We start from the raw sequence: 26,830 nt of genomic DNA on the forward strand, positions 1-26,830 counted from the left end.
TTTCCTTGAACTTTTTAGGTCACTTATTTTCAGTCAGTTTATGTAAGGGGACATTCAAGATTGGTTGTTTTTTTTCTTTATTTTATTTATATGTCATGTGTTTCAATATTAAGTGTCCATACGTTGGGGATATTTTGTTTTTCTTCTTGATCTAAGGATAATTTAGAAAACATTTCTTAATTTCTAAGTAGTTAAGAGTCTACCACCCAACATTTGTTGTTCTTATTTTCTAGTTTTATTAAATTTTGATCAGAAGTTTAGCTTGTAAAATCTCTATTTAAGCAAGAAAATGTCTATTTATGAGCAAGGAAAAATGAATTTTTCTGTAATATTTCTATTGACATAAGAATGTCTATCTTTTATTGACAGGGTATACGATTATTGATTTTGTCCAGTATTTATTTGAATTATATATGTTTATTTTTCAAATCTTCTTCATTTATAAAATTTGGAGAAAAGTAAGAAAACATCTCACAATGACTGTGTTTCCAAAAGTATTACTTTATATCTCTAACAAATTTTACTTTATGTATTTTCTGTTGGTCAGTCCACAAATGTCTTTGACTAGTTGATCTTCGTGTGTTATTCCTTTTTTCATTACACAATATTCCTTTTTGTCTATATGAATGCCTTTAGTCTTCATCTCTATATAATTTTATTGTTTCTCTTTTTTAATTAGAACCTTCATGATATACTTTTATTCATCTTTTTATTTTCAATCTTTTTAAACTTGTTTCAGGTATATATTTTTTGTAAATAAGATAAAGATGAATTTTTCTTTAGTCAATCTGTAATTATTGACAGGGAAATTAAATTCTCTCATATTTGCCATGATAATTAATATATTTAGTTTATTACTATATCTTATTTTATGTTACCATCTATTTTATCGTTTCTTACATGACTTAAGTTTCTTCTTATTCCTTCCTTCTCCTCTTCTATAAATTTGCAAATTCAATGAACTCTTTCCATCTGCTAGCCACTCATATCAAATCATTATGATAATCCTATGATAATCTTATTTACCATTAACTTCAGTTGTCATATTTAAAATTGTATGAGTTTGTACTTAAAATTATATAAGTTTATTAAATATCAAAAATACATAAAATACATAGCTATTGTCACTTTCACTTCGATGTTATTTGCTTACTTCTTCATCATCCACAAAGATAAGACTTTGGCAATGCCACTCCAACTCTCCTAAATACTGATTTTACTGAGGTTATTTAGAGCTTTAAGTTTTTGCCATTACATTTTTTTCTTCCTATATACATACTGTTTCATGAATACTTCTTTATTACATTATCACCCATGGTCTAAAAAATACTTTGATTAAAAAATACTGTTTATTTCTTACAAAATCAAACTACATAAAATCTTTGAGAAATCATGTTATTACCTGGCTCCCTGCTGTCCCATGTCCCCTAAGCCTTCTTAAGTAACACTGACTCCTTGTGGGTATGTCTAATGTTATTTATCCAAACATACATTCTTTTTCATTACTCTTTCTCATATAAGATGCATCATAATATACCTTGTGTTTTACCTAGGTCCATGAGCTATTTCCTTGTTAGTACAAACAGCTTTATCATTCCTCCCCACACAACTACATGATATTATTTTATATGAATTAACTACATTCACTGTAATCAGCCCCTCACTGCTGGACATGAGAGTGTTTTCTAATCATTTGCTATTACCAAACGATGCTACAATGAATAACCTTACCCCAACACCATTTCTTTCTTCTGTGGTATGTCCTTATAAGATCAGAAGGACAAAGGGTAAATATATTTACAATTTAGTAAGAATTGTCATATTATTCGCTACATGGATTATATAATTTTGCTTTCATACCAGTAATGAGTGGAGTGGGGATAATCTTTCTGACATTGATATACAGTCCAGAAGAAATTTTTAAAAGCTTATTAATTGTCTATATCAAAATATAAAACATCTGAATGGCAAAAAATATAATAAATAGATAGAAAGAAAAATATAAAACTATAAACAAAAAGAAAAATATAAAACTAATTACAACTCACAAAGGGCTAGCTAATATTCAAAGAAAATGGGGGTGGAGCTAAAAACTTAACAGAAAAATAATGGATAGATGATATTAACAGATCGTTAGTCACATGAAAGAATGCACACCCTTGCTTAAAGTAAAAGAAATAAGAATCAAAATTATCCTCACATGTTACCTATTAGCCCAGTAAAATTCCAGAAGTCCAACAATATTTTTATTGGCTACTCTGTGGGGCATTATTGACCCAGTCAGAGTTTATACTGGTGTATAGGTGAAGCAACATTGTCTTTTTCAAATGACTCCCCAAATCTCCCCAAAACAATTCATTAAAAAGTATATAGGTTACAGATGTGAGATGCTACTTTTATCATATACTAACTCTTATGTATTTGGGTTATTTCTGAACTTCCTTATATTCTTCTAGTGGTATGTCTTTAACATATCAGTACTATACTATAAATATTTTTTTTATTTACTGAGGCTTTATAATATGGTATAAAATCTAAGATGGTTGACCACCCACATTTCAAACTTTCCTGGTTATTCTTATTTATCTATTCCTTTATGTGTTTATTTTTGAAGCAAGCTAAATGTTTGTCAATGAAAGAATAAGTCAAAAATATAGTACATGAGGGGATAAAATATAGCAAATAAAATTGAATGCTAGATATCTATCAACTTGAATAAATCTCAAATGTATAGTTTTGAATGAAAAACCAAATAATACAATAATAAATACTATGTGCAATTTATGGAAATATAAAACAAACAACTTAAAATAACATATTTTTAGCATGGATAACCATGTATATATTCAAAAGTTTAAAAAATGTACTAGAATGATTCATATCAAACTAATAAATGTTACTGTTTCTGGGGCTAAGGAAAGGTTTGTAATGTTTTCTCTTTTTTAAAAAAGGCAGAAGCTTTATTTATAATACTAAAAGTTGGATCCTATGAAATTGCTTGAGTTTTCTAGGTCAAAAATGGTTGAATAGTAACTTCATATAGTCTAAACTAGGTATAGTACAAAAAAGTTAAATACAGAGCTGAACTCAAAGAAAAGACAGATAATATTCAAATGCCAGAAATGAAGAGAAAAATTAAAATCCAGATAAACTCATAAACCTAATCTACGAAGAGGCAACATCAGACCAGATATAAATGTCACTAATACAGAAACAGAAGATGTACCAGGGAGCCACTGAAGACAAGTTCTGAGATTGAGATCTTTGTGAAAAATTAGCGTGCTGACTGCTAATTCAAAGAATATTAGAAAATCCAGTCTATAAGCCTAAAGAAGTGACAAGAAAGTTAGATGGATAAAAAGGTCATGAGAAATCAAAGTCCTAGACCTATACCATGCAAACAGGTGGTATACTATACTTACATTGCCTGTACAAGCTGAGACTACTCAAGTAAAAATAATACAAAAACTGACTCTAAGAGAAGAGTAAAGCAAACTAAAAACCTTACTCTGTAGTAATATTCTTCTACAACTTAGACAACATGGACTCTGTTTCACACACAATCTCTGCTGAAGATGAGCATATGAGAGAAAATTATAAACATGATAGATCAGTAGATAAAACAAGAGAATTAGCACCTAAAGAAACTAAAATAATAAAAACTAAAAAATATTTTATTAAAAATTATGTTTAAAATGAGTGTAGAAATAAAAATCATAAGAAAATAGGTTACTGGGAGAATACAGGCAAATTAAAAATAAAATGAAAAAACAGGGCTGGGTGAGGTGGCTCTAGAACTCTCAGAGGCTGAGGTGGGTAGATGGCTTGAGCTCAGGAATTCAAGAACAACTGAGCAACAGACCCCATCTCTACTAAAAATGGACAAAAAATAAAACCCAAATCTAGCGGGCGTTGTGGCAGGTGCCTGTAGTCCCAGCTACTCAGGGAGGTATAGGCAGATGTATCACATGAGCCCAAGAGTTTGAGGTTGCTGTGAGTTATGATGACACTACAGTAGTCGATCAGGTGACAGAATGACCCTGTCTCAAACAAACAAACAGAAAAAAATTCTGGGGGGGAAATTCACGGGCCAGTTAAATAAATTATTAAAAGCTGAAGGGATAAGTAGTGACTAAAAGGTGGTCCTGAAACAAGGACTGAGAAAGAGAACAGAGAGGAAAAGATGGAGGGGAGGGAAGGAGAGAAAGTCAAACATACATGTAATAGGAGTTCAAAAAGGGGAGACTAGAGATAATGAGAAAGATGCAGCACTGTATGAAATAATGCAAAGAATTTCAATTTTAACAATAGACATGTGTACACAGATTCGAAAACAAAAGTCCTGAGCGAAATAAATAAAAATAAATGCATATTTAGAATCAGAATGGTACCTGGAGAAGAAAGCCAAATCATCTATCAAAGTGCAACAATAGGACCGATGGATCTCAAATGTTAGTACACTTCAGGATTATGGGGAGGCCTTATTAAAATACAGATTACTGAGTTCCAAATCCAGTATCCAATAGATCAAAGGGTAGAGCCTGAGAATTTTCATCTCTAACAAGTTCACAGGTAATGCTGATACCGTTGGTGCAATCATTTGTGAGAAACTCTGAGTTCAACTGACAAAAGAAATCTCAGAAGCAAAATTGGGAGCCAAAAGACAGTGCCGAGAAAAAAGCATTATCATTTAAGAGTATGAAATAAAGATTATTATTTTTTTTTGAGACAGTCTCACTATGTTGCCTTCAGTAGAGTGCTATGGCATCACAGCTCACAGCAACCTCAAATTCTTGGGCTTAATCTATTCTCTTGTCTCAGCCTCCTAAGTAGCTGGGACTATAGGCGCCCACCATAACGCCCAGCTATTTTTTGTTGCAGTTGTTATTGTTGTTTAGCTGGCTGGGGCCAGGTTCAAACGCGCCACCCTTGGTGTATATGGACAGCTCCATAATCACTTTGCTACGGGTGCCAAGCGAATTTTAACACTCTTAAATAACCAATGCATCAAAGAAGAAATCACGAAAGGTATCAGAAAATATCTTGGAACAAATGAAAATGAAAACACAATATACTCACACTTATGAGATGTAGCAAAAACAATGCTAAGAAGAAAATTTATTGCTAGAAGAGCTTATGTTAACAAAAGATGAAAGAGTTCAAATTAGCAATCTAAGTTTACGTTGTAGGGAACTAGAAAAAGAAAGATAAACTAAACCCAAAACTACTAGAGGAAAGAAATAAAGATTAGAACAGAAATAAAATAGAAAATAGAGGGCGGCGCCTGTGGCTCAGCGGGTAGGGTGCCAGCCCCATATGCCGAGGGTGGCGGGTTCAAACCCAGACCCGGCCAAACTGCAACAAAAAAATAGCCAGGCGTTGTGGCGGGCGCCTGTAGTCCCAGCTACTTGGGAGGCTGAGTCAAGAGAATTGCCTAAGCCCAAGAATTTAGAGGTTGCTGTGAGCTGTGTGACGCCACGACACTCTATGGAGGGCGATAAGGTGAGACTCTGTCTCTACAAAGAAAAAGAAAATAGAAAACAACAGAAAAATCAACAAAACTATGGGTTGGTTCTTTGAACGTATCAACAAAAATGATAGTCATTTAGCTAGAATGACTAAAGAAAAAGAGAAGACTTAAATAGCTAAAATAAAAAAATCAAAGGGGATGTTACTTTTGATCTTACAGAAACAGAATTTTAAGAGAGTGCTAAGAACAAACGTAGGCCAAAAAACTGCATAACACAGATGGAATGGACACATTCCCAGAAACACACAACCTACTAAGTGTTAATCATGAAGAAATAGAACTCTAAATAGACCCATAACTAGTAAGGAGAGTGAACCAGTAATAAAAGTGTCCTGGTAAAGAAAAGCCCAAACCAAATGACTTCACTGGTGAATTCTACTGAACAGTTAAAGAAGTATTAATACCAATTCTCTCACTCTTCTCCAAAATGAAGGGGTAAGAATACTTATGTATTCATTCTAAGAGGCCAGGGTCATCCTGATACCAAAGTCAGAAAAAGGTACTACAAAAAAAGAAAATTACAGACCAATATCCTTCATGAATATTTCTAGAAAAATCCTCAACAAGATACAAAAAATAATTCAATAGCATATTCAAAGGCTTACACTCCATGACTCAGTGAGATTTATTCCTGGGAGGCAAGGATAGTTCAACATATGAATATCAACCAATGTGATAAACCACATTAACAGAATGACACCTCAATTGATCAGAAAAAGCGCTGATAAAATTCAACATCTTTTCATGATAACAACATCAAAAAACTAGGAATAGAAGGAAACTACCCCAATATAAAAAAAGCAATGGATGATGGTGGACAGGACGGATATTTAGTCCAACTCTTCTTCATCATCAGGTAAGAGTGAGAGGGCTAGATCTTTAAGAAAGATGGAGACTTTACTCTTTCATGTTTACATGGATGGAGCTGGAAAATATTCTTCTTAGCAAAGTATTTCAAGAATGGAAGAAAAAGTATCCAATGTACTCTGCTCTACAACTAATATGAAAGCTATAACCCTATTATAGCACAAGATTATGGGGAAAGGGAGGGGAGAGAAGGGGAGAGGGTAGGATGAGTGGAGGGAGGGTAATTGGTGGGACCACATCTACAGTGCATCTTACAAGGGTACAGGTGAAACTTACTAAATGTAGAATATAAATGTCTGAACACAATAACTAAGAAAATGTCATGAAGGCTATGTTAACCAGTTGGATGAAAATATTTCAAATTGTATATAAAACCAGAACATTGTACCTCATGATTGCATTAATGTACACAACTATGATTTAATAATAATAAAAAAAGCCATGACTTGAAAGCTCACAGCTAACATGATATTTAGAAAAGAGACTGAAATGATTCCCCTAAGACCAGGAACAAGACAATGATGCTCACTTTTGCCATTTCTAACTAGCATAGGACTTGAAATCCTAGTTAGAGCAATAACTAAAAGGCATCTAAACTGGAAAGAAGGAAGTAAAATTATCTCTGTTCAGAGAGACATGCTCTTATAGGTAGGAAAGCCCTAAAGATTCTACACAAAAAAAATCCCTTAGAACAGATAAACAAATTCAGTAAAGTAGCAGGTTACAAAATCAGCACAGCAAAATTAGTTGCATTTCTATATATTAACAATGAAAAATCTGAAAAGAAATTTAGGTAAACAATTATATCACAATAGTATCAAAAAGAATAAAATGCTTAAGAATAAATTTAACAGATGAGGGAAAGGCATGTATACTGAAAACCAGAGAATATTACTAAAAGAAATTAAACCAGATACTTATGAGTTAAAAGATATCCTATGTTCATGTACTAAAAGACTTAATATTGGTACAATGCCCACACTACCCAAAATGTTCTACAGATCAATGCAACCCCTATCAAAAATCCCAATGATGTTTTTGCAGAAATATGAAAATACAACTTAAAATTCATATGAAATCTTAAGGGACCCTGAATGGGAAAATAACTTTAAAAAAGCACAGACTTGGCCAGGCACAGTAGCTCATGCCTATAATCCTAGCACTCTGGGAAGCCACGGTGGGCAGATCCCTTGAGCTCAGGAGTTGGAGACCAGCCTGAGCAACAGCAAGACCCCTCTCTAAAAGTAGCCGGCCATTGTGGCAGACACATGTAGTTCCGGCTACTGGGGAGGCTGAGATAAGAGGATTGCTTGAGTCCAGGAGTTAGAGGTTACCGTGAGCAATAACGCCAGGGCACTCAACCCCAGGGTGAGTGAGCAAGATTCTGTCTCAAAAAACAAAACAAAACAAAACACACACACACACATACATATATATACACACACACGAACAAACTTGAAGGACACACATTTCCTGATTTGAAAACTCACCACAACACTATAGTAATCAAACAACATGTATTAGCATACAGACAGACATATGCACTAATGTTATAGAATAGAAAGCCAAGAATAAACTCCTGAATATAGTTAAATAATTTATGACAAAGTGCCAAGTCTATTTAATGGGAAAAACACCAGTCTTTTCAACAAATGATGTTAGGAAAATTGGATATCTAATTGCAAAAGAATGATGTTGGGTTTTTACCTTACATAATATATAAAAATTAATTCAAAATTGATCAAAGACATAAGAGCTATAACAATTCAAAAAAAAACATAAGGGAAAACTTCATGGCATTGGATTTGGCAATGATTTCTTGGATATGACACCAAGAGCACAGGCAACAATAACAGAAAAATAGATAAATTACATTTCATCACAGTTAAAAACTCCTGTGCATCACAGGGCATTATCCACAAACAGTGAAAATATGAGAAAATAATTTAAAATCATATATCTGATAAGGATTCTTACTCAGAATATATTATATACAATTCAATAGCAAACTAAAACAAATGATCAAAAAATGGCCAAAGGACTTGAATAGACATTTCTGCAAAGATAAAAGGCCAGTAAGATCATAAAAAGATGCTCAACATCAATAATCTTTAGGAAAATGAAATCAAAACCAGAATGAAACATCACTTCATTCCCATTGAAATATGGCTGTTATTAAAACAAACAAACCCCAGAAAACAACAAGTGTTGTCAAGAATGTGGAATACTTGACATGCTTATGCAATACTGGTGGGAATGTAAAGAGATGCAGCCACTAGGGAAAACAGAATGGTGGTTCTTCAAAAAACTAAACACAGAACTATCATATGATCAAGCAAGTACAGTTGTGGGTATACCATGTACACAAATTCTGCAAAAGCAGAAGACTGGAACTGATACTTGTACATCCATGTCCATGGTAGCACTGTTCACAACAGCTAAAATTTGGAAGCAATCCACAAGTCCATCGATAGGTAAATGGATAAAGTGTGGCATACATGTACAATAGAATATTATTCAGCCTCAAAAATGAAGGAAATTCTGACACACAGTACAACATGGATAAACTTTGAAAACATTATGCCAAGTGAAATAAGCCAGTCTCAAAAGCATGACTTCACTTATATGAGGTACCTTGAGTAGTTGAAGCCATAGGGAAACAGAAAGTAAAATATTGATATCCAGGAACTAGGGGTAGTAGAAAAAAGAGAGTACAGTAATTGGTTGACAGGTATGAAGTTACAGTTTGGAAACGTTTCAGTTTGGAAAAGTTTCAGTTCTGGAGATGATTGGTGCTGACAGCTGCACAGCAATGTAAATACATGTACATAATGCTACCGAACTGTACACTTAAAAATGTTTAAAAAGATAAATTTTATGCTCTGTATACTGGTATACAGTTTTAAAAAAAACTTATTTTTTGGTGTTTAAAAACAAGGTAGAACAAAAATACTACATGAAACCAGCATTGACATGGAAGGGAGGTATTTAGAACTTAGGTGTTCTAAGATCTTTTTAATATTTGTAAGGAGGTTACAGATATTTTTGGACTTCAAAAAGTACATATATTAGGCTTGGTGGCTGTAGCTCAGTGGCTAGGGTGCTAGCCACGCCCACCACATACACCTGGGCTGGCAGGTTCAAACCTGGCCAGGGCCTGCCAAATAACAATGACAACTATAACAAAAAAAATAGTCAGGCATTTGTGGTGGGCTCCTGTAGTCTCACATACTCAGGAGGCTGAGGCAAGAGACTCGCTTAAGCCCAAGAGTTTGAGGTAGCTGTAAGCTATGATGCTACTGCAGTCTACTGAGGGTGACGTAGTGAGAAGGTCTCAAAAAAAAAGGAACATCCATTAAAATGCCAAAAATAACCAATGAAAGACTAAAAATAAAATAATTGATTTCCAAACCTGTTAAAGTTCTAAATAGACTAACCTATTATGATAGACTATACAATTTATAGTTAATATTTATGTCCTAGTAAAATACAAGTGAAAATATATACAAACTTTTAGAAAGGAGAAAAGGTTAAAAATTTTGGGTGGGGTTTTTAGCTATAATTCAAAGACAGTCACTTTTTAAATGTTCATTTTTTTAAAATATAGACTGTGGGCATACAGGTAAGTTTTTTCTATACTTTTATTTTTGAAATATTAGACATATTTAATTTTTAGATACCAGAAATACAAAATGTATAAAAAGTATTAGAAAGTATTGTGAATTTATTAATTTTTAGGAATAAGGAAAATCTTCAAATTGTAAGCAACAGAATTTACCACAAAGGTTGGGAAATCAGCTAAAACCCTTAAATAGCTCCAAATTCTATAATTGAATTCAAAAGAATTTTTAAATAGACTTACAAAAAAATATTGTCAGCAAGTAGGACAGAATGCTATCATACTTCTATAAAAAAGCATATGATCTTATGATTCAAGGGACAAAAACAAGACAAGCATATGATTTGATGAAGAAATGCTGACAATATAAAAGGTAAAGGAAATGAAAAAAATAGAATTAAAATATATCTAACTGAAATGAGCTATGATGATGTCATGGCACTCAACCCAGGGCAAGACAGAAACTCTGTTACACACACACACAAATAGAATTATAAATTTAACATTTAAAACAAAACACCATTTGAAAATTTATTAATTTACCAAATAATTGAAAATGCCTAAGCCAGTGAGGGTTTACTGAATACACTTATGGTATTTGTTTAATTAGGCACAATACTTTAGAAAAGCAATCACTACATATCAAATAAATTAAAAGATGTATTTATCCAATTTCTGAACTTTTTGCTAATGACCTAATCCCAAAAGAAGAAAAGGCATTTGTCTAGGGAGGTAATCCTTGCAATATATCCTTGCACGATGATTTATAATGTAAATCTGAGGATCCCAATGGGCTCAGTTAGAGGATAGTTATTTACTTGGCGGATCTTGCAGTCATTTTTAATGACAATCTTGAAAACTTCGTAGCAGCAAGAAATAGTCGATAAGATCTTAAATGAATATAGGGGACACACACAGCAACGCAAAATCAAGGTTAGGGCTGAGGTGAGGACAATTCAGACACTCCCTTAGGAGCCAAATTTGGAATGGGCATCGCAAATCTCAAAAATTAAGATACGAAATATATTTAAAAGTCAAAACTAGTGTAAAACATCTATGAAGGAAAAAATTCAAAATTTTAAATAAAAACAGGATCTACTCTTGACTTGCATCATCCTGAGAATGTCTCACTTGCATCTCCCTAATCCAGACCCGGAGGACCCTGCTTTGGGTTATGATATTGCCTTTTCTTCATCAATATGGATACTTGTGCACTGATTTTTAATTTTTAAAAAACGGTTGCATTAAAGTATCATTTTCTTGATACTTCAATTAGCACCCCCTTTGTACCTCAAGCGAGTGCCTCCACTACCCCTATCCCTGGCCCCTTGCAAAGCCGCTCGTAACTGTCTGCCAGACTGACAGCGGTTTTTATTTCTCGGTGTATAAACTTTACGTGTATTTTTAAATCTCAACTAAAAGTGCGGTTCTCCGCGATCCCTGAGCCTCTGAGCCGTGGCCCAGACCTCCCGCAGCCGAGCGGAGCGCTGGGACCGGGGAAGCGGGAGGTCGGGAAACCGCCTTCGGGCCTCACCATGAAGCGCAAGCCAGACCCTCGGGGATAGACGTTCCCCCGAAGCTCATTGTGGAGGTCCACGTACTCGTTGATAAAGTCTACGTCCTCTTCGTGCGGCAAGAGATTCGCATTCAAACCGGAACCCAGCAGCAGTAGCCACAGCTCCCAGGGCCACAGCTTCAAAACGCCCCCTAGTGTCGGCGGGAGCGCTTGGTTACACCACTTCCCCACCAAGGGCCTCGGGGCCTCCATGGTCCACTGGCGGCGGACAGGCCAGTGCGCAGGCGTCGGCCCGCCCCGGTGACCTGCCAATCTATCTGGCGGCGCAGGGGATTCGTCCCCCTCCCCAGAAAACGGAGAAAGAGACCCGAGGGAAGAGGAAGTAGGGAGGAAAGGCAAGGGAACGTGCGTACCGCTGGGTGGAGACAGCCTTGTGTTAAAATGAAATTAAAAAATGTTTGTCGAGCTAACTAGGAAGAGCCAGAATTGAGTAAACACGAGGTTTCTGTTAATGTGGCTAAATATTGTCCAGAATTGATTTCTGACGCTAAATGTGTCGTTTGTTAATGAATCATCGATTTGTATAGTGAATGCCAAGTGCTGAGTAATTAAAAGATTCCAGGAACCTTCTAATTATGCAAAGGGAAATGATTATTCTTTGATATTGATAAAAATTCAATTAAAAATGTTTTGTTTTGTTTTCATCATTACATGTTGAGGTGGGAATTTGGTGCAGGGCATGCCCTTTATTTTACTTTTGAACAGAATATTTTTAAAGACGTCTTTGTTGAGAATTTTCTCTCAGTTTTTAAATGAATCTTTGTGGGAAACCACAACATAAATGGGAAAGTGGAGGGAGAGTAGGGGTCATCAAACTCTCATAAGGTGAAAATATTTGTTTCTTCTCAAAGCAATAAAGACAGGCTGGACTATTAATACTCATGTTATTTACTAACTGTTCACTGTGGGAGAGAATTCATTTTTGGTTGTTTTTTCAGTTCATTCTTGTGGACAAAATTGGCTAGTGTTCTAGCCGATTTTGACCTCTGCTCTTTACCTCCAAACATTTAGCTGAAAAACGAAACAAAATGAAGAACCCCCCTGTTTTCAAGACTGTAGACATGAAATAAATGCATGCATAGCATGTGTTTTGGGGTACACATTTGCATATTACATACAAGGTGGCCATAAAGTTCGTGTGTATTTTTAAAAATAGTGTGTAATTTAAAGTTGCACACCAACTTTATGGCCACTCTATAGTGGGCTTAATAGCATTAAGCAGATATTTTAAAAGACATTGATGATGAGAAAGAATTTTGCCCCAAAGAAAGCAATGTAACTGGTTGACCAAATATATTTAGGGAAAAAAAAATGCTTTTAAAAATTGTCTTTGATGCACAAAATTGTAAGGCAATAGACCTCGACAAGGTAGTTTTATTCATGCGTTTATTCTTTTAGTATATGTTACCAGAGTATTGGGTGAATGAGAAAGATCAGTAGACAAGACAACCTGCTTTCAAGCAGCTTACAGTGTAGTCACTTAGATTGAGCAATTTTTATACCATATGATAAATACAAAAGCCAGAATGCAGCTGCACTGTGTAAAGGGGAACTAGCACTCTTATGGAGGACCAGGCAAGCCTTACTGGAGAATCATCATCAAGAAGGTGAAGCAGACAGATATAAGATAGCATTCTAAACAAAGGGAAAATTATATTAATATGCCCCTGGAGAGAAAGATCATAATGGTTAAAAGTATTTTAATATGACTAAAGCCTATTGTATGAGTGAATGCTGCAAGTGGTGAAAGAGGCAATTCTTTTATGTGGGTACCATTGTTAAAACTATGAAAATTGCTAAAGAAAAAGGATAAATAAGATAATGCAATATTAGATTTGGAAGAAATTTTAGACACTTTTATTAGCTTCTTGTATTAGACATACTATTTGATACATCACCGCCAGGTGATCATCACATCCTTTGCTTAAATAATCACAACATCAGGAATGTCACCAATCCTGAGGAAGCCCATCTATTGGTAGACATCTTATTCATCAATTTAATAAATATTTCTTTAGTACCTTATACATATCAAGAGCCTGTTCTAGGCACTAGACCTATAGATTCTGAACAAGCTAGACTTAAGAGTCTATCACAAGAAGATTTTAGTTAAAGGTGATACAGATGAATCATCAATCACAATACAGAGTAGCTAATGCTTCCCTATTCAGACAAATCTGGATCAACTTTTATGCAACAAAGTTCTAAATTATTTTTAGGTTGCTAGGAGCCCCCAGGTTGACAGTCACAATCTGAGCATGCCTGCATGAATCAAGCATGCAAGATTAGGTGGAACCTAAGTGCTCAGACTAGACTGAGGAGTGGGACTGAGTTAAGAAGTGGACACTGGTTGGCAGATTTCAGAATCCAATCAGATCAAGTCCCAGAGTCTCCCTATGGCAGGGTCCAGTCAAATTGTACTTTATTACACTATAACTATGAAACCAGCTCAACGCCTTTTACTCAGGGACATATTACTTCGGGAACTATGCCAGGTGTGATCTTCACTTGTGCCAAGTAATAAACCTATTTGCTCTGAGTTGCCTGTATCTGTTGCCGTGATACTAGTTAAACAAATGAACCCCTCTATTTGTGAGGTATCAGTTTTAATTTATTTCACAAGTAGTGTGTAAAGCACTGTTGAACAAATAGAAAAACTAGGAAAAACAGAATTCAGATGATTTCTCCAAAGTCACCCAATCAGTGAGTGGTAGAGAGAGCTTTTGTTTAGCCATTTCCTTTTTAAAAAATACTTTATTTTTTGTAGCAGTTTTAAATTCACAACAAGATTGAAAGGAAGGCACAGACATTTCTCATTCAATCCCTCCTCCTACACATATATAGCTTCCCATGTTATTAACATCACACATCAGAATAGTACATTTATTCCAATTAATGGTTGTACGCTGATACATCATTACTACCCAGAGTTCATAGTATACGTTAGAGTTCATTCTTGGCATTTTACATTCTTTGAGTTTGGACAAATATATAAAGATGTGTGTCCACCATTTTAGTATTATACAGAGTAGTTTCACTGCCCTGAAAAACCTGCTGTGCTCAAACTATTTATCTCTTCTTTCCTTCTAATCCCTGGCAACCACTCATTTTTTTCCAATGTCTTCTTAGTTTTATCTTTCCCAGAATGTCATATAGTTGGAGTCATACAGTATACAACATTTTTCAAATTTCCTTTTTTCTTTTTTTTTTTTTTTAATTTTTTTATTAAATCATAAGTGTATACAATGATATGATTATGGGGCATCATACACTCACTTCATAAACCATTTGACACATTTTTATCCCAGTGGTTAACATAGCCTTTCCGGCGTTATCTCAGTTACTGTGCCAAAACATTTATATTCTACATTTACCGAGTTTCGCAAATACCCCTGTAATATGCACCACAGGTGTGATCCCACCGATTCCCCTCCCTCTACCCACCCCCCCCTTTCCCACTTCCCCCTATTGTTAAGTTGTAGCTGGGTTATAGCTTTCATGTGAGAGTCCCAAATTAGTTTCATAGTAGGGCTGTGTACATTGGGTATTTTTTCTTCCATTCTTGGGATACTTTACTAAGAAGAATATGTTCCAGCTCCATCCATGTAAACATGAAAGAGGTAAAGTCTCCATCTTTCTTTAAGGCTGCATAGTATTCCATGGTATACATATACCACAATTTATTAATCCATTCGTGGATCGATGGGCACTTCGGCTTTTTCCATGACTTAGCAATTATGAATTGGGCTGCAATAAACATTCTGGTACAAATATCTTTGTTATGTTGTGATTTTTGGTCTTCTGGGTATATGCCCAGCAGAGGAATTACAGGATTGAATGGCAGATCTATTTTTAGATCTCTGAGTGTTCTCCATATATCCCTCCAAAAGGAATGTATTAATTTGCATTCCCACCAGCAGTGCAGAAGTGTTCCCTTTTCTCCGCATCCACACCAACATCTCTGGTCTTGAGATTTTGTGATATAGGCTAGTCTCATTGGAGTTAGATGATATCTCAAAGTAGTTTTGATTTGCATTTCTCTGATGATTAAAGATGATGAGCATTTTTTCATATGTCTGAAGGCCGTGCGCCTGTCTTCTTCAGAGAAGTTTCTCTTCAAATCCCTTGCCCAGCCTGCGATGGGATCCCTTGTTTTTTTCTTGCTGATGCGTTTGAGTTCTCTGTGGATTCTGGTTATTAAACCTTTGTCAGAGTTATACCCTGCGAATATCTTCTCCCATTCTGAGGGCTGTCTGCTTGCTCTGCTTACTGTGTTCTTAGCTGTGCAGAAGCTTTTTAGTTTGATCAAGTCCCAGTAGTGTATTTTTGAAGCTGCTTCAATTGCCCGGGGGGTTCTCCTCATGAAATACTCACCCAGACCAATTTCTTCAAGGGTTTTCCCTGCATTCTCCTCTAGTATTTTTATAGTTTCATGTCTTAAGTTTAAATCTTTAATCCAATGAGAGTCTATCTTAGTTAATGGTGAAAGGTGTGGGTCCAATTTCAGTCTTCTGCAGGTTGCCAGCCAGTTCACCCAGCACCATTTGTTAAATAGGGAATCTTTTCCCCACTGAATGTTTTTAATTGGCTTGTCAAAAATCAAATAGTGGTAAGTAGCTGGATTCATCTCTTGGTTCTCTATTCTATTCCAGATATCTACTTCTCTGTTTTTGTGCCAATACCATGCTGTTTTGATCACTATCGATTTGTAGTAAAGTCTGAGGTCTGGTAGTGTGATTCCTCCTGTTTTGTTTTTATTTCTGAGTAATGTCTTGGCTATTCGAGGTTTTTTCTGATTCCATATAAAACGAAGTAATGTTTTTTCAAGATCTTTAAAATATGACAGTGGAGCTTTAATAGGGAGTGCGTTGAAATTATATATTGCTTTGGGTAGTATGGACATTTTGATAATGTTGATTCTTCCTAGCCATGAGCATGGTATGTTTTTCCATTTGTTAACATTTTCGGCTATTTCTTTTCTTAGAGTTTCATAGTTCTCTTTATAGAGATCTTTCACGTCTTTTGTTAGGTAAATTCCCAAATATTTCATCTTCTTTGGCACTACTGTGAATGGGATAGAGTCCTTAACTGCTTTTTCAATTTGACTGTTGTTGGTGTATATAAAGGCTACCGATTTATGAATGTTGATTTTGTAACCTGAGACGCTGCTGTATTCCTTGATCACTTCTAGGAGTTTTGTAGTAGAGTCCCTAGTGTTTTCCAGATACACAATCATATCATCTGCGAAGAGCGAGAGTTTGATCTCTTCTGACCCTATATGGATACCCTTGATCACCTTTTCTTCCCTAATTGCGGTGGCTAAAACTTCCATTACAATGTTGAAAAGCAATGGAGACAATGGGCAGCCTTGTCTGGTTCCTGATCTGAGTGGAAATGATTCCAATTTAACTCCATTCAATATGATATTGGCTGTGGGTTTGCTGTAGATAGCCTCTATCAGTTTAAGAAAAGTCCCTTCTAGACCAATTTTCTTGAGTGTTCTGATCATGAAGGGATGCTGGATATTATCAAAAGCTTTTTCTGCATCAATTGAGAGAATCATATGGTCTTTGTTTTTTAATTTGTTTATGTGCTGAATTACATTTATAGATTTACGTATATTGAACCAGCCTTGAGACCCTGGGATAAAACCAACTTGGTCATGATGTAGAATTTGTTTGATGTGTTGCTGGATTCTGTTTGTTAGGATCTTGTTGAATATTTTTGCATCTATATTCATTAGTGATATTGGTCTATAATTTTCTTTTCTTGTTGGGTCTTTTCCTGGTTTGGGGATCAGGGTGATATTTGCTTCATAGAACGTGTTGGGTAGTCTTCCTTCTTTTTCTACATTTTGGAACAGGTTGAGTAATATAGGTACTAATTCCTCTTTAAAGGTTTGGTAGAATTCTGACGTGAAACCATCTGGTCCCGGGCTTTTCTTTTTAGGGAGGTTTTGTATAGTTGATGCTATTTCTGAACTTGATATGGGTCTGTTCAACATTTCCACTTGATTCTGGTTAAGTCTTGGAAGGTGGCGTGCTTCCAAGTATCGGTCTATTTCCTTCAGATTTTCATATTTCTGAGAATAAAGTTTCTTGTAATATTCATTAAGGATTTTTTGGATTTCTGATGAGTCTGTGGTTATTTTGTCTTTGTTGTTTCTGATTGATGATATTAGAGATTTTACTCTTTTTTTCCTGATTAGGTTGGCCAGAGGTTTATCTATTTTATTGACCTTTTCAAAAAACCAGCTTTTTGATTTATTGATTTGTTGTATTATTCTTTTGTTTTCAATTTCATTTAATTCTGCTCTAATTTTGGTTATTTCTTTTCTTCTACTGGGTTTGGGGTTGGAATGTTCTTCCTTTTCCAGTTGCGTGAGATGTCCCATTAAGTTGTTAACTTCCTCTCTTTCCGTTCTCTTGAGGAAGGCTTGCAGTGCTATAAATTTCCCTCTTAGAACTGCCTTTGCAGTGTCCCAGAGGTTCTGATAGCTTGTGTCTTCATTGTCATTTTGTTCCAAAAAATTGGTGATTTCTTTCTTAATCTCATCTCTGACCCAGCTATCATTCAGCATAAGGTTATTTAACTTCCATGTTTTTGTATGGGTATGCAGATTCCTGTTGTTACTCAATTCAAGTTTTATTCCATGATGGTCCGAGAAGATGCATGGAATAATTTCTATTCCTTTAAATTTACTGAGGTTAGACTTGTGACCTAAAATGTGATCAATTTTGGAGTAAGTTCCGTGGGCTGATGAGAAGTATGTGTATTCAGTTTTGTTGGGATGAAATGTTCTGTAGATGTCTGCTAAATCTAAATATTGGATGGTTAGGTTTAAATCTAAGATTTCTTTGCTCAGCTTCTTTCTGGAGGATCGATCCAACACTGCCAAGGGAGTGTTGAAATCTCCAACGATTATGGAGCTGGAGGAAATCAAGTTACTCATGTCTGTTAGAGTTTCTCTTATAAATTGAGGTGCATTCTGGTTGGGTGCATAGATATTAATAATTGAGATCTCGTCATATTGAGTATTACCCTTAACAAATATGAAGTGACCATTCTTGTCCTTCCTTACTTTTGATGGTTTAAAGCCTACTGTATCTGCAAATAAAATTGCAACACCTGCTTTTTTCTGATTACCATTTGCCTGAAATATGGATGACCATCCTTTCACCCTGAGTCTGTATTTGTCTTTTAAGTTGAGATGTGACTCTTGTATGCAACAAATATCTGGCTTAAGTTTTTGTATCCAGTCAGCTAACCTATGCCTCTTTAGAGGACAGTTTAAGCCATTCACATTGATGGAGAGTAAGGATAAGTCTGGTGGAATTTTGGGTATCGAGGTTTTCAAAGGTCCAGTGGACATTTTTAATCCTTTCGCCAGTGTGGAAGTTGGAGTTTGATCCGAAGTTTCTGAGTGAGTTTACTTTTGTGGTATAGGATTGGGTTGGTCATTGTGGAGGATAGGTCTGAGAACATCCTGAAGAGCTGGTTTACTTATGGCAAATTTTTTCAACATATGAATGTCATTGAAGTATTTAATTTCTCCATCATAGATGAAACTCAGTTTAGCTGGATACAAGATCCTGGGTTGAAATTTTTTTTGCTTTAGGAGATTAAAAGTTGATGACCAGCCTCTTCTTGCTTGAAAAGTTTCAGCAGAGAGATCTGCAGTTATTCTAATATTCTTACCTTTGTACGTTATTGCCGCACCCCCGGCATCAAGCCGCGGTGAGGTGGCGCTGTCCGCATTATAAAATGCGTGAGTAGGTGGTATGTGCTCCCCGGAGCGAAACCCCCAGCACCCCTGGTTTGCGACAGCAGCGCATAAGTTGCCTAGCATGCCTTTGTTTGAACGTAATGACTCACGAGGTGCGGCATAAAAGCCTAAGAAACCTTTGCTCTGAAACCTGTTTGTTGAGTTGAATGTCTGCTTGTCTTGAGAAACTAAGAATAAACATAATGACTTACTGATCCACAATTAAACACAGCAAGAATGGCTGTGCCGGACTCAGTGGCTCCAAGTAAGCCTGGTCAACAGCACGTCCCTACCATAAATGTCAGTGACTTGAGACAATGCAGGCACAGCAAACAAGATGTTCCAGCATGACATACACTATCACCACCTACAGTAAAACTTTACTTAGAAAAACATCTTACTTCACTAATTTTCATATGTAATACAAATCAATAGAGTAGTTTAATGTTTAACAAACAATTAATTATGAATTAAAATATAGTTACTAATAAGAGTAAAAATATATAGAAAATATATATAGAAGTAGTCAAACATTATACGTAAAAGAATATGTTCAGCTATTTTTAAAAGAAATTATAAGAAACTGAGAACAATTACAGAACTAAGAGAAATCACAAGCCTTGACATTCCTAGATAAGAGGAAGTAACCAGGTGTTAAAAATAAACCACCTCCCTAGAGCAAAAACCTTGAAAAGATAAACCACCTCCCCAAAACAAAAACCTTGAAAACATGTAATGCATGATAAACCACATATGCAGACACAAAGATAATTTACAAGCATAAGCAAAATAAAAATTGCATTGTTTGAACCTTAGAAAGAAAATGTATAAATACCAATTTCTAAACTCAATAAAATTCACAGCTGCTTTCTTCATCACTCGTGGTGTGTGGCAGTCTGTCATTTCATCCTGCGTCGACCTTTTCAACCAACCTGTACCGTTCACCCTGAGCACCCTCGGACTGAGACCCATCGACCGGCGGTCCACGACAGCTGGCGCCCGAACAGGGACCTGAAGGACAGGTGATCTTTCTTTTCCTTTCTTTCTCTCTCTTTTCAGGTTGAAGGCGACTCTCACCAGGGAGCTGCAGTCCCGCCGGTAAAGGCTGACCGATTAAGTGTGAGTAATCAACAGGTACCATGAGGCACGCATTGATCAAAGAGGAACGTATGTTCAGTGTCATGTTACAGCGTTTGTTAGTTAAAAATGGGTTCAATGTGTCCCTCAAACGGTTGGAGGAGCTTATACATTTTCTTATTAAACAAGGTACGGAGGAGCCGTACCAAGACTTTATTTCAAGGCTGGAAGAAGCCATTAACAGAATGCTCCCCCCGTCTGAGGGCACATCACTGTTGCTCAAACAGTTAAAAGCATGTATGGATGCCTCACCAGCTATAGCCCAGGGTATGGCTTATGCTGCAGCAATGCAAGGTCAGAAATTCAGCGCCTATGTAAAAAACTCCTTCAATAAAGGAGGTAAGGGGCCAACAGCTCCTACCAACACTTGCTACAATTGTGGCAAGCCAGGACGCATACAGAAGGACTGTAAACAGTCCCATGCCAATAAGCCGAGGGGGGACCCACCCGGCTTATACCCTCATTGTAAGAAGGGGCGACATTGGAGAAATAAATGTAAATCAAAATTTCATAAGGATGGAACCCCCTTGAATGACAAGGGAGACACTGATCCTGAGGATCAGGACGTACGGAGATCAAAAAACTAACAAAGGGGCATTCTCCCAGCCCAGGCCCCAAGGGAGAGCAGGCTGTAGCTTGTAAAACACAGCCTTTATCTACATTGAATCCTCAAGCCCCTGAATTTACTATTCATGACCTTTCACGGGACACTCCTGGAAGTGCAGGTTTAAATTTAGCAAGTGAAAGGAATGTCTTATTATCCAAATGGGACGGTGTTACTTTAATCCCCACTACAGTAAAAGGGCAACTTTTGCCGGGGACGGTTGGAATTATAATTAGGAGAAGTTCAAATTATACTAAAAACTTTGAAGTTATTCCAGGAGTAGTTAACTCAGATTCAGAAAAGACAACGCAGAAAAAGACGCCAGCGGCTGCTACAAGATCTCACCCGCCGCTTGGAGAAAATGAAAGTACACTCGCCGATAACAAACAAAACCACCGGCGCATTTCCACTGGCTCCAAGACGGCTAAAAAGACCCAGCGGGGAAGGAAGCTGAGGGCCCCCCTGCCCTTCGTGGGGCGGGCCTGCCTCCCAAGTGTTACAGCCCCCAGACAACAGCACTAACAAAATCCCAAGGGTGAGGTTTAGAACCTTTATTATTAGCCCTTTGTCACTAGTAATTTGTATAAATAAGAAAAATATTTTTACAAACTGAATCTTTGTCAACGGATAAGATTCTTGCCTTTTAAACCTTCTAATTATCAGTTTAGCTGAGTGAATAGGTGACTTCATGGTAAACTGGGATCCTGTTTTGTAGAAAGTAAGTTTTTGAGAGTAAGAGAAATTAAACAGAAAAGAGAATGACATTGTGTAAAGAAAGAATCTTGTGTGATAAATTTTGTCCTGAAACACAATAGTTATGTAAGAAAGTAAAAGGCAGAACAAAAGTTCAAGAAAGTTTAGAATGTTTGTAGATGGTCTGTACAAGTTAAATGAAACTTATAAAAGAGAATTTGTGAAAGAATTTACATGTGATCCAGTTGACTATGTATTTCCTTTAAAATCTTTTAACTTGTAAAAATAACCAATTGTATTGCTTCTTTTGATATATTTCATGTAAATAATAAATTGCTGAATGTTATGTTAATTGTAAAAAAAAAAAAAAACCTTCATATGTAATGTTACCTGTAAATCTATAAGACAATCCATAGTATGATAATGCAGCATTACAAGTGTTACAAACAATTAATGAATTAATCAGACCTAAAAGATTTGTTACAACATTAATTTTAGGCATTTTAGCTTTAATTTCTATAGTAACTACTTTTGCTGTAGCCACCACAGCTTTGGTACAAGTTCATACAACACACTTTGTCAATGCTTTGAATAATAACATAACATTAACTTTACTGACACAGGCCAACATAGATAATAAGCTAGAAGCCAAAATTAAATATTTTAGAAGAAGTAGTATTAACTTTAGGACAAGATATAAAGTTCATACAACATAAATTACAGACTAAGTGTCACTCAGCTTTTCAAGCCATTTGTGTTACACCTTTACCTTACAATCTTTCTACATCATGAAAAAAAACAAAGACACATTTACAGGGTGTATGGAAGAACAATAATATAACACATGATTTACACACCCTACAAAAAGACATCACAGTCATAAGTGAAGCTCATCTACCTACTACGTCCCTGAATACATTAACTCAATCACTGACTGATAATTTTAAAACTTTAAATCCTGTAACCTGAATTCAGTACATTGTGTTTATTGTCATCATTGGATGTCTAATATTCTGTGTTGTTTTACTGTTGCCATGTCTTCTTCGTTGTGTATTTTCCTCCTTAAAGGCTGTCCGCCAAGACCTCTTTGAATTACGCTTCACAAACAAAAAAGGGGGAACTGCCGCACCCCCGGCATCAAGCCGCGGTGAGGTGGCGCTGTCCGCATTATAAAATGCGTGAGTAGGTGGTATGTGCTCCCCGGAGCGAAACCCCCAGCACCCCTGGTTTGCGACAGCAGCGCATAAGTTGCCTAGCATGCCTTTGTTTGAACGTAATGACTCACGAGGTGCGGCATAAAAGCCTAAGAAACCTTTGCTCTGAAACCTGTTTGTTGAGTTGAATGCCTGCTTGTCTTGAGAAACTAAGAATAAACATAATGACTTACTGATCCACAATTAAACACAGCAAGAATGGCTGTGCCGGACTCAGTGGCTCCAAGTAAGCCTGGTCAACAGCACGTCCCTACCATAAATGTCAGTGACTTGAGACAATGCAGGCACAGCAAACAAGATGTTCCAGCATGACATACACTATCACCACCTACAGTAAAACTTTACTTAGAAAAACATCTTACTTCACTAATTTTCATATGTAATACAAATCAATAGAGTAGTTTAATGTTTAACAAACAATTAATTATGAATTAAAATATAGTTACTAATAAGAGTAAAAATATATAGAAAATATATATAGAAGTAGTCAAACATTATACGTAAAAGAATATGTTCAGCTATTTTTAAAAGAAATTATAAGAAACTGAGAACAATTACAGAACTAAGAGAAATCACAAGCCTTGACATTCCTAGATAAGAGGAAGTAACCAGGTGTTAAAAATAAACCACCTCCCTAGAGCAAAAACCTTGAAAAGATAAACCACCTCCCCAAAACAAAAACCTTGAAAACATGTAATGCATGATAAACCACATATACAGACACAAAGATAATTTACAAGCATAAGCAAAATAAAAATTGCCTTGTTTGAACGTTAGAAAGAAAATGTATAAATACCAATTTCTAAACTCAATAAAATTCACAGCTGCTTTCTTCATCACTCGTGGTGTGTGGCAGTCTGTCATTTCATCCTGCGTCGACCTTTTCAACCAACCTGTACCGTTCACCCTGAACACCCTCGGACTGAGACCCATCAACCGGCGGTCCACGACACGTTATAGTTTTCTTTCGCCGGGCTGCTTTGAGAATCTTCTCTTTCATGTTAACTTTAGTGAAGCTAATTATGATATGTCTGGGAGATGGCTTTTTGGGGTTGAATCGTGCTGGGGTTCTGAAGCTGTCTGCTATCTGAATTTCAGATTCTCTAGGCATGTCTGGAAAATTTTCTTTCATAATTTCATGTAGAAGGGCCTCTGTGCCCGTGGCTGCCACGTCATCAGTCTCCGAGATTCCTATAACCCTTATGTTATTTTTTTTCGAATTATCTGAGAGCTCTCTGAGTGAGTGATCCGTTTTTGCTCTCCATTTCTCTTCCTCTTTGAGAGATTGGGAGCGTTCGAAGACTTTATCTTCAATGTCAGAAATCCTTTCTTCTGCTTGCTCCATTCTGTTACTGAGGGATTCTACTGTATTTTTCATATCTTTGAGGGCTGTAAGTTCTTGTTTCAGTGTGTCTAAGTCTTTGGTGGTTTTGTCTTTAAATTCGTTAAATTCTTGAGACAGTTTTTGAATTTCTCCTCGAATTCCTAATTCCATTTTATTAATCTTGTCTGCAAACCAAATTCTGAATTCGACTTCTGACATCTCAGCCAGTTGTTTATGAATGGGATCTTCAATCACATCTGCCGTATCTTTTCTTGGGGGGGTTGATCTATTCTGGTTATTCATGTTACCAGAGTTTTTCCGCTGATTCCGCCCCATGGTTTACTCCCTTTGGTTTTTCCCCTGGGGTTTTATCGAGGGCCCGTACAGTGTTGTGGCCTGAGAAACTGGGGCCCTGTCTGGTGTGGTGGAGCAAAGTGGTTCTGTCTTGTTTTCAGCTGGTTTCTGTTCGATCCTATTGCAACTTCTACTCTGGCTTGAAGTCTCAGCTGTGTGGAAAAATCAGCAATTAAGTCACCCCGCCTGCCCACCTCTGGCCCCAGTTGGAAAAGGAGAATCAAACCTTCCTACAATCGCACACCCAGGGCACCACCTGAAAAGTCCTCAGTCTATTAGCCCAGTTCAAAAGGTCCGAATCAACTGTCTCAATCGGCACTTGTCTCAGGTGGAAGGGTTCAAGAGGTCTCTGGGAACTGGATCACAGGGGCCTGGTGACTCCTCTGAGACAGCTCACCCCAGTGCAGCGTGGAGTCAGGAGGAGCCACCCCGCAAACAGAGCAGTCTGGGAAGGTTGACGTCTCCTTCCCCACTTTGCCCCTCCGTCGGACCCAGTCACTGGTATCTCTGCAGATGGCTAACCCAGTTGCCTGCAGTGAACAGACACTCCAGGGGTTTGCACCTGCCTGAATCGCGAGGAAGTCTGCCAGGCCCCCGCAGACTGCCGCTATCTAGCAGGAGGAGATGGGGCCTGACATCTTTGAGTGTTTGATGCAGGTGATGGGAAGGAGGTGTTCACTCAGGCTTAGCCCCGTCCCTGATGCATGCTGCTAACAGAACAGAACAGAACAGACAACTTTGTGAGGTTCTGTCTCTGTTCCTGTCGTCGCCTACAGGAGACGGGCTGTTTTGAGTTCAAACGTCTTTGCTGCTGGAGAATTGCGTCTGAACACCTCTCTGGGTCGGCCCCGCCCTGGAGGCTTCCGGGTTTGTGAGCCGTGTCACCAGTGGCCTCCTCTGGTTGCCCAGGGAGACGGGGGTGTGGCCTCAGAATATCCAGAAGTGAGCGTTCTGCCGTTAAAGAAAAAACGGCTGTTGATCTACCTCCAGGGAACTGCTGCTCTGGTGTGGGCACTCAGGCGATCCTTTTATCCTCTGTCCCGCGCCCCAGAGTCAGCACTGAGCGGCCGCAGTTTGTGCTGGGTCCACACCCCTTAAGAGATCCCCCAAGAATCAGAACTCTTGGGGGATGGGCCCCCAGACCCGGATTGGGAGTGGGGCGGGGGGAAGCTAGAGTTTCATTCAGTTTCACGCAATACTACGGTCCGGGGAGGGCTCCTGCACTGCACCGCAGGGAAGTGCCGCCAAGGCTTGATTTCCCCTCAGCAGAGTGCCCTCTCCTCGCTCACGTATCCCAGAGTCGGCGCTGACCTGACGCAGCTCAGGCACTGTGCACTCCCCTCGAGAAATCACCCAAGGAGCCGAACTCCTGGGGGATAGGCCCTCAGACCCCGAGTGAGAATAGGGGCTCTCAGCTCTCAGCGGGGAGGCCAGAGTCTGATTCAGTCTTGTGCCCGGGGAGGGCTCCTGCACTGCACCGCAGGGAAGTGCCGCCAAGGCTTGATTTCCCCTCAGCAGAGTGCCCTCTCCTCGCTCACGTGTCCCAGAGTCAGCGCTGACCTGACGCAGCTCAGGCACTGTGCACTCCCCTCGAGAAATCACCCAAGGAGCCGAACTCCGGAGGGATAGGCCCTCAGACCCCGAGTGAGAGTAGGGGTTCTCAGCTCTCAGCGGGGAGGCCAGAGTCTGATTCAGTCTTGGGCCCCGTATGCCCGGGGAGGGTTGCTGTACTGCACCGCAGGGAAGTGCCGCCAAGGCTTGATTTTCCCTCAGCAGAGTGCCCTCTCCTCGCTCACGTATCCCAGAGTCAGCGCTGACCTGACGCAGCTCAGGCACTGTGCACTCCCCTCGAGAAATCACCCAAGGAGCCGAACTCCGGAGGGATAGGCCCTCAGACCCCGAGTGAGAGTAGGGGCTCTCAGCTCTCAGCGGGGAGGCCAGAGTCTTATTCAGTCTTGTGCCCGGGGAGGGCTCCTGCACTGCACTGCAGGGAAGTGCCGCCAAGGCTTGATTTCCCCTCAGCGGAGTGCCCTCTCCTCGCTCACGTGTCCCAGAGTCAGCGCTGACCTGACGCAGCTCAGGCACTGTGCACTCCCCTCGAGAAATCACCCAAGGAGCCGAACTCCTGGGGGATAGGCCCTCAGACC

General features: G+C 38.0%; 1 protein-coding gene across 5 annotated transcripts in view; it reads right to left on the reverse strand.

Moving 5' to 3' along the window:
- Positions 1-11,809, reverse strand: part of GLIPR1L2 (GLIPR1 like 2) — a 72,882-nt gene extending 61,073 nt beyond the window's left edge. For 3 of the 5 annotated variants that reach the window (XM_053585816.1, XM_053585815.1, XM_053585819.1), the window contains exon 1: positions 11,551-11,809. In XM_053585816.1, coding sequence (XP_053441791.1) covers positions 11,551-11,784 — 234 coding nt within the window. In that variant the 5' untranslated portion in view covers positions 11,785-11,809. The remainder of the gene's footprint in view (positions 1-11,550) is intronic. The other 2 variants (XM_053585818.1, XM_053585817.1) reach the window with 2 other exon arrangements.
- Between the last annotated feature and the right edge of the window lie 15,021 nt (positions 11,810-26,830).

Source organism: Nycticebus coucang, chromosome 3 (genome assembly GCF_027406575.1).
Source record: "Nycticebus coucang isolate mNycCou1 chromosome 3, mNycCou1.pri, whole genome shotgun sequence".
NCBI classification, from domain to species: Eukaryota; Metazoa; Chordata; class Mammalia; order Primates; family Lorisidae; genus Nycticebus; species Nycticebus coucang.